Source organism: Cyrtonyx montezumae, unplaced genomic scaffold (assembly GCF_038088225.1).
Source record: "Cyrtonyx montezumae isolate F1298 unplaced genomic scaffold, pur_monq_1.0 scaffold_10, whole genome shotgun sequence".
NCBI classification, from domain to species: Eukaryota; Metazoa; Chordata; class Aves; order Galliformes; family Odontophoridae; genus Cyrtonyx; species Cyrtonyx montezumae.
This window is the reverse complement of record NW_027071826.1, coordinates 14309359-14323884: the sequence shown is the minus strand read 5'-3', so window position 1 is coordinate 14323884 and position 14526 is coordinate 14309359. Positions and strand designations below refer to the sequence as shown.

Genomic DNA, 14526 nt, shown 5'->3' with positions numbered 1-14526 from the left:
TGCTCACAGATCTCACATTCACTCCCAAGAATAAAGATCTAACTGCATTTTGATTGACTTAACTCTTAAAAATTAGACAAAGTAAGTGCCTATTTATTTAATCTGTTTAATCCATATTATGGAAACGTTCTGTTTTTTTTCCCTCCCTTTCCTGCCCCAGTAGACGTGTGTTTATTCTTCTTCCCCACTGGACCAGAAAGGGCCATAATGTACCTCTGCGACCAGCCTGCTGATGCAACACTAGCAACCTGCCAAAGCCATCTCTCCCTGTTCTGGAACCTGTTCTCCGTTGCTGCTGGGCACCGCTGCTCCTTAAGTACCAAGATGGTCTCATATAGAAAGACCTCCCACTCTGAGAAGGATCAGAGGCAGGCCTAGAATTTGTTTTTCCACAGTTGTTAGTCCCGCCCGGACAAAGCTACAACTTTTGTTTATTATTGTAGCTTTTTATTGCTTGAAGACCCCACTCTGAGGCACCCAAAATGCTAAGCAGTATCACTGTATGCTTCTGTGTTACAATCTTTTCAAGATTTTAACCAGCTGCCCTCACCTCCCAGCACAGAATCATAGAATTGCAGGGGTTGGAAGAGATCTCTAGAGATCATCTAGTCCAACCCCCCTGCCAAAGCAGCTCAGGTAGGTATCCAGGCAGGTCTTGAATGTCTCCAGAGAAAGGAGACTCCACCACCTCTCTGTGCGGCTGTGCCACTGCTCCGTCACTGCACTGTGAAGGAGTTCCCATGCACATTTGTGCGGAACTTCCTCTGCTTCAGTTTGTGTTCATTTCCTCTCATCCTACTACCAAACGCTGCTGAGAAGAATTCAGCCTCATCCCTTTGCCTCCTGCATCTTAGATATTTATAGACACAGATCAGATCCCCTATGAATCGTCTTTTTGCAAGGCTGAACAGGCTCAGGTCTCTCAGCACTTGCAAAGCACCTAGACAACCCAGAATAAAGAGGGTCGGAGGGCTTTCATAACATCTTTTACAAAAATGCATTACAGACAAAGCTGACTGCCATACTGAGGAGAACAGGGGCTGGCATGCATGTAAAAATAAAACTTTCTTCTCCCTGTACTCCAGAGCCAGCTCTCCAACATCTCAATAAACCTGCTTGCTTTGGACGCTTTCCAGTCACATCTTTCTGTGCATGCTGTTGGATATATGCTTTACAAGCTCTCTTCTCGTTAGAATGCTGCTGTTCCAAGCTTATTCCATTAATACTTCATGTGAAAATAAACCTCTCTGCATTTCAAGAAAACAACTGTTCCCTGGCAACAATTAGTGGAAACTCTTGCCATTGGTATTTCACTTCGATTGAAGATTTAGGAAGGGGGGAAGAGACCTTCAATTCTCCTTTGCTGCCATCAGTAAAACCCACAGCCCAAAGGACAGTTTTCTTCTCAAAAGTAAAAGATTTCAAATATCTCAATTCCCAGAGGGCTGAAGGGAAAGAAAGGAAAAACAAAACAGCAGACTAGACCATTGTAACTACTACAATCAGCTGTTCCACGCTGAAAAACATGTTGTCCTCCATATCCCACTGCTATTAAAAAATGTGCAGCTTGAAATACAATGACTAATCCCACTTCTATAGCCAACCAACTAGAACATCTCTCCAGGATAAAAAAGAGCATTAGTGCTCATTAGAACCAAATATACACATGGAAAATAGGAAATCTTAACTATTTTAAAATGCAGAAGAAAAAACATGAGCTAGAGCTCTAGGAAAGCTTGGGCGTGGAAGGGCTCAAAAGGGCTTTGAAGTCCCGAGAAATACGAAGGCTCCAAAGTTTGTCACACAAAGACAGAACTGGCAATTTGTCAGAAGCCAAAGGGCTGCAGCTAATTATTCTGGATTTGCATAGCTTGTGAAACAAAAATAAATGCATGTCCCCATCTGAGGTACTTGTGATGATTTCCACTTCACTGCACATGTTTTCAATCTTACATTCTTCAAACTAAGCCAAACAGATTTTTTCCTGAAAAACAAGGTATATGGAGATGTTCTTTCTTTTCCTCACCAATGCACAGTCATAAGAAATAGAATACTCTACTGGCTGAAGAAAAGCTGACAGTATGCAACTCTAAATTTGGCCCTACATAAATTTTGAGGGGTGAAATTGAACAAAACCAAGCTTTAAAAAAAAAGTTTGGAACAGCTTTGTGTTTTAGAAACTTCTCAAAACCCATATTTGCTAGATTCCATTAACAGAAAAGATTTATTTATTACTGTTAATGCCTAATTAGCCAATCACTGCATAACTTCAGAAGTAGCCTTGCCCTTGAAACAGTGATGAAAGAAATTAGGGCTACTGTTGAAGCACTTAGTGCCCTGGCAGCCTACTGCCAGCACCAAAGCTGCTGCCTGCCCAGTGGCCTTCAGACCACGGCACTACTGGGACTCTGGGGACATGTCACCATGTAGGCATTGCCACCTCACTGCTGGCTACCTCCTCAAGTGGCTCCAGCTGCAAGAGGCTGGGGGAACTGGCAAGAGAAAAAAATCAGGGGATGACAGGGAATAGCCCAGGGTCTGAGTACTCACAGCTCCCCAAACATCTGAGCTGTACCCTGTTCCATGCAGCCCTGCCAGCACAGCTGCCAGAACACCACTGGGGCTGGAAGAGCAACAGCATTCCTGTACAGCTTGCACACAGCTTTCAGTCTTTTTCTTTTCTTTCCCTCCAGTTCTCATCTTAAAAATGGAACAACAGCATTTCCATATTTCTTTGTGTACAAGCAGAACAAGCACCCTAATGTGGTGATGGTGATGCCTACTTAAAAACCAAGTAAACAGCCTGCCACAAGGTAAGAGACTGAGTACAGTCCTTGATTCAGGGAGATTTCTGTTTGGTTTTCCTTATGACATAATAATGGTTTGAAGCTGCCCCACTGACTAGGATTTAAGCCTGAAGAAGCAAATCTAAGTGCAAAACACCTCCAAACCTAAAATATGCTTTACTCAGACTGAAGCTCCCAAACGTTTGGTTGCAGGCTCAGATGTTGGAAAAGCTCAGTCTTTGGAAGCTTCGTAACTTTGAAAGCTTTTTATTTGATTCACCTCCTGCACTACCTTTTAAGCTAGATAGCTTGATGGAAGTTACTCAGTTACACTAAATAACATAATGCATTTGAACTCGATGCATATAAGCCAACAGCGAATTCTCACTGTTAGAATTTAATCAGGATTTCTATAAAGAATAACAAAGAAAACAAAATCATTCATCACCTCATGAGTTGAGAATTACTTTGTTTTCAATACGGTACTTCAACAATTTCTTACCCTTGAATAAAGGAGCATGCCTGCTTAGCATCCCACTCTTATTAGCCAGTCCTACTCTTCTACTATTTCTCTATGAAGGATGTGCATGTCTCCCAACTCAATAAAAACAGGAAGCTGGAACTACCCTTTCTGCAATAACAAAGTCTGAGACAAGACAAAACAGAGAACTTGTATTCAAGTCACAGAATCTTGATTGTTATCTAACATCAGCTCACAGAAAATCTGTACAGTGGAAGTAGCCCTAAGTAAACAAAATTAGAGAATCCCAGATTAGTCAAGGCGTGAAGGAAATAGAAGTCATGTATGTGCTTACTTGAAGACTTTCCTTTTGTAGTAGGAAACTCATTCCTGCTCTTGTGCAACATCGTTGGTAAAGAATAATCTGTTACCTGTCCACAGAAGTCAACACAAACCAGCCCATCATAGTACCTGGAAACTAATAATAGAACCTTATCTCCTGACTTGCTACTTTTAATTGGAAAGTGTGAACGCATTCAGGAAAAATAAATAAATAAATAAGAATTTATGTAAAGAGGAAAACAGGTAAGCAGCATTTTGCATTTTCAGTTACTTGTCTTTTACCATGCATAGAGCTGCCTTCTCTTGAGACAGCTCACACCAGAGCTAGCTCTTTAAAGGAGAAGGGCAAAAAAAGTCAAAGAAACTCTGTGGCTCAACATAGCTAAGCAACATTCTGCCTGTCAGATAAACTTTGTTCAGCAGTACCAAGGTACTCTCCATCTAGAAGCAGCACTAGTGGAACAGTCAGTGCGAGGTGACAAAAGCCAAGCTTTCTACGAATACTGAGTGGAAAAAGAGCAGATTTCTGACACATCCCCTGCTATTACAAGTACATGCATTAGGATGTACAAAGCAACATGCATGCAAACCAGCAGTGATAACACATGGTCATTCATCCTGCTCTAGCAGAGCATCAGGCATAGATATTCCAGGTATGTCTTTGGGGCACAGATTCCCAGTACTAGTTAGTGTGGTATCTAGACAATGCTGTAAAATTTGAAGTATTTCTACAAAATCCTGTATATTTATTTACTGGAAGAGCATTTGGGCAGAAATTCTTTTCACTTATTTTGTGTTTATCTAATGAATAGCCACAAAGTTACATAAACATCAGCCAAAAAAAAAGTCTAAATAAATGCATTTGTGCATCCTGCATACATTGATACAGCAAAGACTCACTCAAGTAACACTTCGAGGACGGCAACTTTAGCCCAAGAGGTAAAACAGAATCTGCTCTGTTTATCATAGGATCATTTAATTCATTTCATACAGGCACAGTTTAAGTGCATAGAGCAGGAACTAGGCAAGTACAACAAATGCAGACATCGGATTGTAAAACAAACAACACAAACACAGGCTAGCTTTCTCCTTGTAGTGCTTGTTAAGGCCGTACTTCACACGTGTTGGCTCTACTTATCAACCTGGAGGTGCTCTATCAGAACTTACAAAAGAAGCTGCTCTTAGCTCTGAGCAATAGGAAGTACAAAGCAGGAAGATGCTGCTGTGATGGTGAAAGAGTACTAGAATTAAGTCTAAATTCAGCCAGTAAAGCACGTGCCTTCGTTACTCATAATACCATGCAGTTCTCAGCTAACCACAACTACTAGAAAGAGATTCTCAAGGTTAACTAGTAGGGGGAATTTTTTAAACACCTTTTTTTTTTTTTGACAAGACATTACAGATGGATTACTTTTTTTTTTTTATAAAGTTTTTGAAGTGTCCCTACTCCCTGTCGGTGTTGAGTCACAAGGAAGTAAGTGCAACATCAACTATCAGTGACTAACACTGCTCTCCTCTCTATTGAGGGGATTTCATCACTGCTACTGGGATATAAGAGGGAACAGCCTCAAGTTGCACCAGGGGAGGTTCAGTTTGGGTATTAGGAAGAATTTATTCACAAAAGGAGTGGTGAGACATCGGAACAGGTTGCACAAGGAGGAGGTGGAGTCACCATCCCTGGAGGCGTCCAAGAAATGCAGAGACGTGGCATTGAGGGACATAGATTAGTGGGCACAGAAGTGATGGGTCGACAGCTGGTCTAGATGATCTTAGACATCTTCCCCAGCCTTAATGATTCTATGCATGAGGAACACACTAAGCATACCTTAAAGTACAAAACGAGCATCAGGTAAGCACCAGGAAGAGTAAAACTCATTATACACAGCTCTTCAAAGTACACAAAACAGGCCGGAAGGAAGGAACAGCACTCTGAGGTAGTAGGAACAGCAACACAGCTGCCACACTAACATAACTCCTTTCCCAAGTTGGCATCATCCTTTAAGTAACATCTTATGTGAAATACAACTATTTAGACTTGGGATACAAGCAAACATATCTAACATTTATACTTAACTGTAGTTAAAACCTCAGAGCACTCCAGTATCACTTTTCTGCTCTCTAGGTTGCAAAAACACTACTACCACAGCTCAGGTTGAAAGGCTACTTCCAGCTTCTGCTAAGTCTGACTATTCTTAAATAAAATAAGCACAGACTAGTATCACCTTATCAACTGTCAAATTTTATTAATTAACAGATACAAGAAAAGCCAACTTAATCTCTGCTTTCAGTTAGATACCTGTACTAGCTGGTCTTGATACATACTTGATACATACAAAAGGGGACCCATTTCTTTTCCCCAAAACAGTACTGATAGCAGAGAAGTGAATAGAAAAGAAAGAAAAATAATTGAGTAGTTTTTACTCACCTGTACTACTTCTACTCCTCTTTTCCTGGAAAAAGAAAAAAAAAAAAAGGTTATTGTTGGTAATGTAGGAAAAATGCACAACAAACATTAACAGTAAAAACTGTTTCATATGAGAAAGTAAAACACAATCTGCACTCATTGATTCAAATTCAGGAAAGCATTTGTTCAGTTCTATTCTGCCTATGAAGCAACTTGGCAGTTTCTGCACTGTGGCCTCAGCAGGGACACAGGACATGCATTGAGCAGCTGCCCTGCTAGGACCAGTGCAGCTGCCCAGTGGGCAGAGGAGGGAAGTGGGTGATGTGAGGGGGAGTGCATCTCAATTCTCATCATATATCAAAACACTGAGAGCTGAAGTTGGTAGAGCCAGTTCAGCCCAATCTACTCTGCTAGCATGAGAACTGAGATTCAGGTACAAGCAGCCCAGCAATGTTCAGTCACTGTATTTGACAGGTTATCAAGGAAAACAAACCATTTCTGCTTTAGTCTGAAGAGCAGAACTAAGTATCTGGCACAAAGCCCAGTCATTCCTATTCCATGCCACTTTCCCACTACATGTGGGCTATTTAAATACATTATGAACTTCTACTCACTTTGAAGACATAAGGAATATAATTTAAGAATCAAAAGCCTCAGCAAGGACATGACTGGAATCACTTTTTCTCATTCCCACTAACCTCAAATGTGAAAATCAAAGATCCTTGCTGGAGAGGTCACAGAGAAGTGCTGCCCAACTGTCCCCAGCACCCTTCTATCTATGAGTGCCTGTGTTGCTGTCCACAGTCACAACTGTTGCACGCTGCTGAATGCACAATGGCTCCTCCAGTTTTCTTCCAAATACAGTACGTCTTTCTTTTGGAAGGCCATTACAAAGATGCCCAAAGGGACAGGCAATCCGTCAGCATCTATGACATAAATTTCTCCCTTCTTGCACTTCACAAGCCCGGAATTTCTCTGGCTGAAAAGCAGCATGCATGCACTGCACAGCCACAACAGAGCTCATCGTTGCTCAGCAAGGAAATTAAAAAGAAAATGAAACTAAGCACCTCTTACAGAGAATTTCAAAGCCCTCTTGCAAATAACAGCGGCCTGTAAATGGTGGGTGATTGATGTATTGCCATTCGAGTGTGGGAAGCATTGCTGCAGAACAGCACCTGAGGCTAGGCTAGCCAGATTCATTCCAATTATGCTCTGGGAAGAAAAAGACTCTTGTAGAGAAAGAGTTAATAGCCAAATTGCTGAAACAATAACTTTCACACAGCTAAGCGAGATAAACAAGAAATATTAGGTAGGAAGTGTTTTTTTTTTTTTTTTTTTTTTTTGTAAATGAGTGCAGCAGCCCACTCAGGAGGCATTCCAAGTACTGTAAGCTAAGACTTAAAATAACCAAACCAGCTACATTTTTGCAGTGTCTGCCCTGGAATAAACAGAACAACTCAAAACTGCCATAAAAATACACCAGGCTTCAGCAAGGGCTACTCCAGAGCTTCTTGAAGGACAGATCTGATGGAAAAGGCTGCATTTTTTGTCATGCCTACACACACACTGAATAAGTTTTGACCTACTTTAAAGAAGAAAAATACTTGAAAGCTGGTTGCTGAAGCTACCTGAGAAAGAACTTGGCCTACAGGCTTTCTATAATCACCCCAAAATGGACTTTGCAAAATTACTGGGATTTACTGAAACCGATTATACTGCACCAGCAGAAGGTAGAACCCAGCCTACGACTTTTGTTTATGCTAGCACACAAACAGCTAGAAGTGCCTGGTGCTGAAGATGCTGTCACATACTCAGTGGCTACAAGAAGGAGGAAGCGATTAGCGAGGTTGGCCTGCAGCACTGGGTCTTCCTCTTTCTCTATTGTAGGATTTCCCCTTTGGTTATCTGAAATATTAGAACTACTTACACTTAACCTCAGGAGACAAGAAACCATAGAAGCATGCATGTTTTGTGGAATAGGTAATTTGGAATAAACCCTCTACCAAAATAGTTTTTTTTATTTTTTCCCCTGAAATTAAGTAATTTAAAGAACCATAGGTAACCAGGAGATCAAGCAGCCTCATCTCTCTGTTAGATCACCATCTGGCTGTGCCACCAAGCCACGAGCACAGGGAACCAAGATGGGTGCTCCAAAGCCAAGCACAAAGCACCATGTCACCTCACCAGCTGTTCCACATAACATGGGAAAGGGCTTAGGAATGGAAAGCAAGATGGTCCCCCACATGAGAAAGTCTAGGAGCAACCCCCCCAATAAAAAAGATCAACAAGCAGAACAAAGAAGACTACAGGCAATGAGTAATTCAGCAGCAAGGGGCTGCCCATGAGGGGTGTGCAGGTGGGGTGGAGTAGCTGCAAAATCAGCGTGCTTGACAGAGTGAGCATGTGGCCTGAATCCAAGTCACATCCTGCCTGAGGAAGGATGCTTCTCCTAGCTTGTCTAGACACCTCCTGGAAGTACCTACATGGGATCCAAATCAAGCTATGCAAGACAACCCTTTTCTTCTGAGGAGAGAATGACCCTCATTAGTTCTATTTCCCTTCTCCTTCCCAAGATGTGACACATCAAATAAAGACTGCCTGCCTGCCTTCCTTGAGCAAAGGCTTGAAAAATGGTTACTCTGAAACAGCGTTCCTAAAGGCCACTATTTTTAAAGCAAGTATCATACTAAAGAATATCCAGACTGAGACCTTATACTGCAACTCATAAGCCTGGAAAAAAAAGCAGTAGCAAATGCTAGAAATTCTCTGAGGAAAAAGAGAAGGAAAAAAGTGGTTGAAAGTGGTAAACCTAAACACCTAATTTACACCAAAGCTTCAATGTCTTCAACTGGTCCTGTCTGTCAAAAGCTATGGAAACCTATCCACTGGCATCACAAATCTCTGACTGGCGCTTTAGCACATCCTTCCTTCCTTCAGCACAGAGGTATCATTTAATCAGACACTACAACACTTCAAGAAAAAAAAAAGTTGAAGTTATCTCCCATACTGAATAAAACCTATAAGCCCATTATGACTCAGTCCTATACCTGAAGCATATGGACAACTCTACAACCATGTGCAGCAGTGATTAAAGTTGTTAACATGCTACTTGACTTTATGAAGTTATGAAGTTATCTATGGATTCAGGAAAGAGTTTAGTACCAAGTTAATATGATCCCATAAACTGGAGTTTTAGAACTGACCTTCTACCACAGCCTCAAACTAGGTGGAATTGTTTTGGCTGTTTGCTTGGTTTAACATACAAAGTAAACAGTTCAGACCAATTCCATGCATCTTCCACGACTCAAATATTGTACTGAATGACAGTTAAAAAGAAAAAAAAAATTACTATAATGTCATATATTACAGCCAGGGTTAAATTAAGTAGCGTATTTTTGCTGTCTGGTCTGAGTGACAGATTGAAAAATGGCAATCAATTTACAATCTGAGAACTAAAAAGCAATTATGATATTTGCTTTAATAGCCTAAGCAGTTATTAATGCATGCAGCAAAGTTCATTTTCTCAGACATGAGAATGTTTCACTTTTGGAAGGTCCCACTTAGAATAGCAGCAAATAATAACATATTGTTTTGACATAAAACAAAAACATTTTTCGTTTTTAAAGGGAGTTGCATAAATATTAATGAACCAGAGCAAAAACAGCAGCCAGTAAGATTTTCCACCTGAAATTATCAGGCACTGAGGACAGCACCCTGCAAAAAATACCCAAGCAAAGTGCAAAAATCAGCAAACACCAGCCATCCACAGCCTCACAGACATCCTGTTTTGATCCCCCAGGCACAAAGACCAGCTCAGCTAATTTGCACAAGTTTTTCCATCAGCAAGGCACCCTGCATTTCTGTCAGGGAATATTCTGAGGATCCGTGCTTTTATTACCTTTCCTCATTGACAGACATCCCTTATTGCCCACCAGAGAAGCACCCAGACAGCAGCCCCAGCGCAGAAGTGCATGCTGCTGGGAGCTGCAGACTCACACTGAAGTTAGCTGAAAGCACCTGAAAATCTACAAGACTTGGAAGCAACATAGGAACTTTGTTTTTGTGGTTTGTTTTGGCTTTGCACCCAAATCTATTAAGCAGGGAATTAATCAGAGGTAATCTTGCTAATATAAATCCAGCTATTGGTTCCTTTTAGGAAGGTTTTCCTCTTCCTCCATCAGTATTTTTGAAAGATTTATGACTGAAATTAATCAGAAGTTGGTATTTGGGACGGGTGAAATCCTTGGTTTTCTATATCTCTGTAAAGCATCATAGATCCAAAGGAGAAGGGCCATCAAGTCTACCATCATAGACAGGTAGCAAAGATAATGCTGCAATGTTATAAGTGTTCTTTAGACATGCTGAAAAAAATCAGACTTCTGACTGCCACTGAGGACCTTTTAAACAGACAAAAAAAATCATGGAGGATAGCTACATACGTGCTTTTCATCATTCTTTTTAAAATGGGGAACAGTCCTATCTATAGGAGACTCCATAGATTTGATGCTACAACATGGCAAGCAGTTTTCATGCAGCCATCCCACGTGACATTTGGGAGAGCCATCTGATCTTCTCCACATCTTCAAAGCATTATATCATCCCATCTACAGCTATAAAACTGCTCCTTCAAGAACTGTATTAGAACAAGGTGCCAGGAAATGGATTAGAAAATAGGAGAGCTTTTTGGCAGAGCAGGCAGCAGCATCACTAGCATTTACCTGAGGCACCACAATACTTCCACACACATCCAATTCCCACCACAACACAGGCAGATATAACCTGACACCTTCCAGAAAAGAGCCAGCTAATCCCTCTCACTTCCAGACCAACAACAAACTGAAGCATCCAATATCAAAACTTCAGTGGTTGAAGCTGCAAGGAGGATAAAGCCACAAAAGAAAAACCAGACACTCTGAACAGTAACCACAGGGAATAAAGTACCTTAGGACACTAAATATTAAACCTACATTTCGGTAATACAAACTTGAAAGCATCTGTTTTCTTCTATTTTCTTTTTAAAGTAGACATTTAAGACACATCAGTGGTGCTTATTCAGCATGATGTTCTTGGAACTTAAGTGACCTCAGGTTCTGAGAGTCCATGCTCTGTTTTCTCAGAAGTGATACAAAACCACAGTAGTGAGGAAAATAAATAAATAAAATAAAAAAAAAGGTGCAATCATGGGAAGAAGGAACGATTAACAGCTGCACAGAAAAATGATTTCAGACAATGAACTATTCATCCTACCAGACATTCAAAGGCATATTTAGTACCTGGTGGCAATTATGAGCAATTATGCAGGGTTTAGCTTTCAACCATAGGCACGCAAACACCAGTAAGACCTTCAGACCTTATCAGATCCAGTTTCCACCTATGGCAAACAGCCACACCACAAGCTCTCTCTATAAACTTATTAAAATCATCTTCAAACCGAGCTGCCTTGGCATTGTATCTTCCATTACAAGACATAATTTCCCAAAGGTCACAGTCCTTCACATTTGCACACTAAGTTGTTCCAGCACCACCCTTTGGCTTCAATAAACTGCCTGACTCCTTCAGCGCTGCAAAGAGCACGTAGGCCCTCCCTGTGCCAGGCTCCCTTTGTTTCTCCATGATCCCAGTCACCCTAGTGTTAATGTGACCCTCTGCAAAAAGCAAACACTTGACCCATCCCTTTCAATAGTCTTTCTAAGGTCACAAGGCACCTGTGATGACTGAAAGAGACTTGAAAAGAGTAGACAGAATCCCAAGGCAGAAGACAGCATCGCTACTGAGTACGGACACACTATTTATCTTTGATATATATTATAAACTCAGTGCAGAAGCTGTAACAGGCTTCCAGACACACACAGACCTATCCACATTTTATAAACGAAATGAGCAATGACCTCACACCAAAAGGTTTATGCTTTGAAAAACACTTGGTATTGCACATTTCCTCCGCAGCACCATGATATGGTACAATTAAGTGTTACATCTGTAACACAACGAGCCAAGCTTAATACAGCATACATTGAGGCAGAAGTTTTCTACGTGCGTGATAAAACTGCTTGGTACTGTAATTATAAAGCACTTTAAGACTTATTTCATTCTCAAGCTTCTAAAAATTTACATTTTCTATCGTTCTCAGCTACTCTCCTCTGATGTTAAGTCAGTATTTAAAAATTAATAGCTTCTTATTCTCTTGTATCAGGAAGTCATTAGGCAGCAAGAAGAATCCCAAAAACTCCATTTTCCACTGACGTTAGAGCTGTTGAAATCACATATGTGTATTTTCTCTACATAACCTGAGATTTGTCATGTAACTTGAGAGAACAAGGGCAATTCCCTAACTACTGAGAAGGCATATTGGTTAGCTGAATGGCAGTTTGTTTACACCCGAATTTCCAGACACTGTCAAAATGCAGGAAAAACTATTTCAAACTTCTTATCAGCTATTATACTGGAATAGGAAGACAGGCATTAGTGTCTCCTCAACTTCCCTAGTACTAAATTGCAATGTAAGAAACTAAAACCGTTCTGAAAGGCTTGCCAGAAAAAGGCACCTACAGTAAAGCCAAAAGGAAAACTCACGTTGACAAAGACTTCATCAGCGTCATGTTTGGGTAACACTGCTAGAACTAGATTGAACAGTGCTCTAGACTGAAGGCTAGTGTAAATGGTCCTGCCACTTCTCATTTGCAGCAGGTGAGGATCCAATAAGCAAGTAATTTTTCAGTTTTCCAAGTGACAGGAGTTGACCTTCCATAATTAACTTCACCAAGGCCACACCACTCAAAGCAATGGCTCCACATCCCAGACAACACAGATTATTAAACTGCTCCTTCACTGGCCACTCTGAGAAACCCATTCCATCACATTTTTCATTGCAAGTTAAAGCGCACATTATGTGCTGGAAAAGGACAATGTACTGCTAAGCCACTGTGCAAAATGAGATTTAAAAGAGTTGACAGAACAATTCTGCTTTAAGAATGTGAACAAGTTAGGATGGTCAGTCACAAACTGTAAAACAAAACAAAGAGTGCTGAATTTAAAGAAAGAGTTGGCAACCCTGCTGGCAGTTATAGCTAGAGATATTTGCTTTCAGGAAGCACCGTGAAGCTCCTGTGCCTACAGCAAGCAGATTTCTCCTGCAAAATTCCCCCAGGAGAACACACATGCAAACAGTGCATTCAGCTACAAAAGAGCTTGAAAGTGCAGACTTGCAGGCTCTATTTGGGCTGCAGGTTTCCCCCTTACAAAGCATCACCACTCTGGGAATTTCCTTGCCACAGCCAGGAGAACTAGCAGCTCACAAATCCCACAGTGACAGATGGCTATAGCTTTCCATTTATGCAGCATGCCAGCTGCATGGTGATGCCCTTCAGTATGCTTTGCCCCCAGTGATAGGTAAAATTCCTGTCTTTGAATGGGTCTTTCTAACTTAATGCTCAGGCACCTTTCAAACAAAACGGGCAAAAAGCATTGTGTCAAATGCCTGTTCTCTCAGTCTGATACCATCAAATCCGGTCAGCTCAAGCTGACTCCTCCAAACTCTACCTGCACTTACATGGGCCCCTGAGCTGCTTCTGAGCACCACCAACACAGCTTTATCACTAAATCTTTGAACTGCATCAGGCAAGATACCAAGCCTCCTGCCTGCCTCCTTTCAAAGAGCTCATCTTTTGCAACAGGAATAAAGAGTTAGCAAGTGCTGGAGAAATGCAGATAAAGTTGAATCAAGGCATGCACCTGCACTCCAGCCTACCTACCTAGAAACCAAAGCCTTGCCTACCTTTACTTAAACTCCATAGTTCAATCGCTACAGGCAATCTTACTCCAGCAGTCCACAATGCTCACCTGAGGATGTAGTTTGTACTCCATCTCTCACTGCTGAAGTTTCCCGTACTTGAAAACTACCTCACACATTTCTTCTTATACTACAGAAAAAGCTAGGCTGGACTGTAGGTCCATTTTGACTGGAAATGTAAAATAAGATGAGAAGGGCAGAGAAGAATACATAGTTCTGTTCCAGCATAGGTAAGGCTGTCAAAATGAATGGGGGAAAAAACTTCCCTTGGCATCTGTAGAAAGGCCTGTTCTCTAGGAGGCTAACAAAATTATGATGCTTTTACCGATTTTCATCTAGGCGGAGAGCAGCTCTAAGAAAAAAAAAAAGATTTAAGGCAGATGTAAGCAAGCTTCTTCTTTTGTTTTTAATTCAGAGGCTTCCTTAAGGCTTCAGCCTCACTGTTCAGTATGACACAATGTAAAATTATTTTCAATATAGTTTTTAATTTTTAACTTATGTACACCAAGGCTGGTAAAACCCACATACATATTTTATAAGCAGCTTTCTCTGAGAATTCTAACAGCTGTCAATGTCTCCTTATTAAAACAACTGTCTTCCATGTTTTGGTTAACAAATACACTCAACACTTCTGGGGCTTTTATAAGGCAAGATGAGGTTTAAATGGAGACAGCATGCATACTTCCTTGCATTTAGACAATACACAGTCATAATGTACATTAAGACACCCACAAAGTTGTTTCAT

At 41.0% G+C, this 14526-nt stretch overlaps 1 protein-coding gene across 1 annotated transcript in view; it reads right to left on the bottom strand.

The window, feature by feature from the left end:
* ITPK1 (inositol-tetrakisphosphate 1-kinase) overlaps positions 1 to 14526 on the bottom strand; it is a 125839-nt gene that overhangs the window by 88577 nt on the left and 22736 nt on the right. The window contains exon 2 of the mRNA XM_065751316.1: positions 6014 to 6038. Within this exon, the coding sequence (XP_065607388.1) occupies positions 6014 to 6038 (25 nt within the window). The remainder of the gene's footprint in view (positions 1 to 6013; positions 6039 to 14526) is intronic.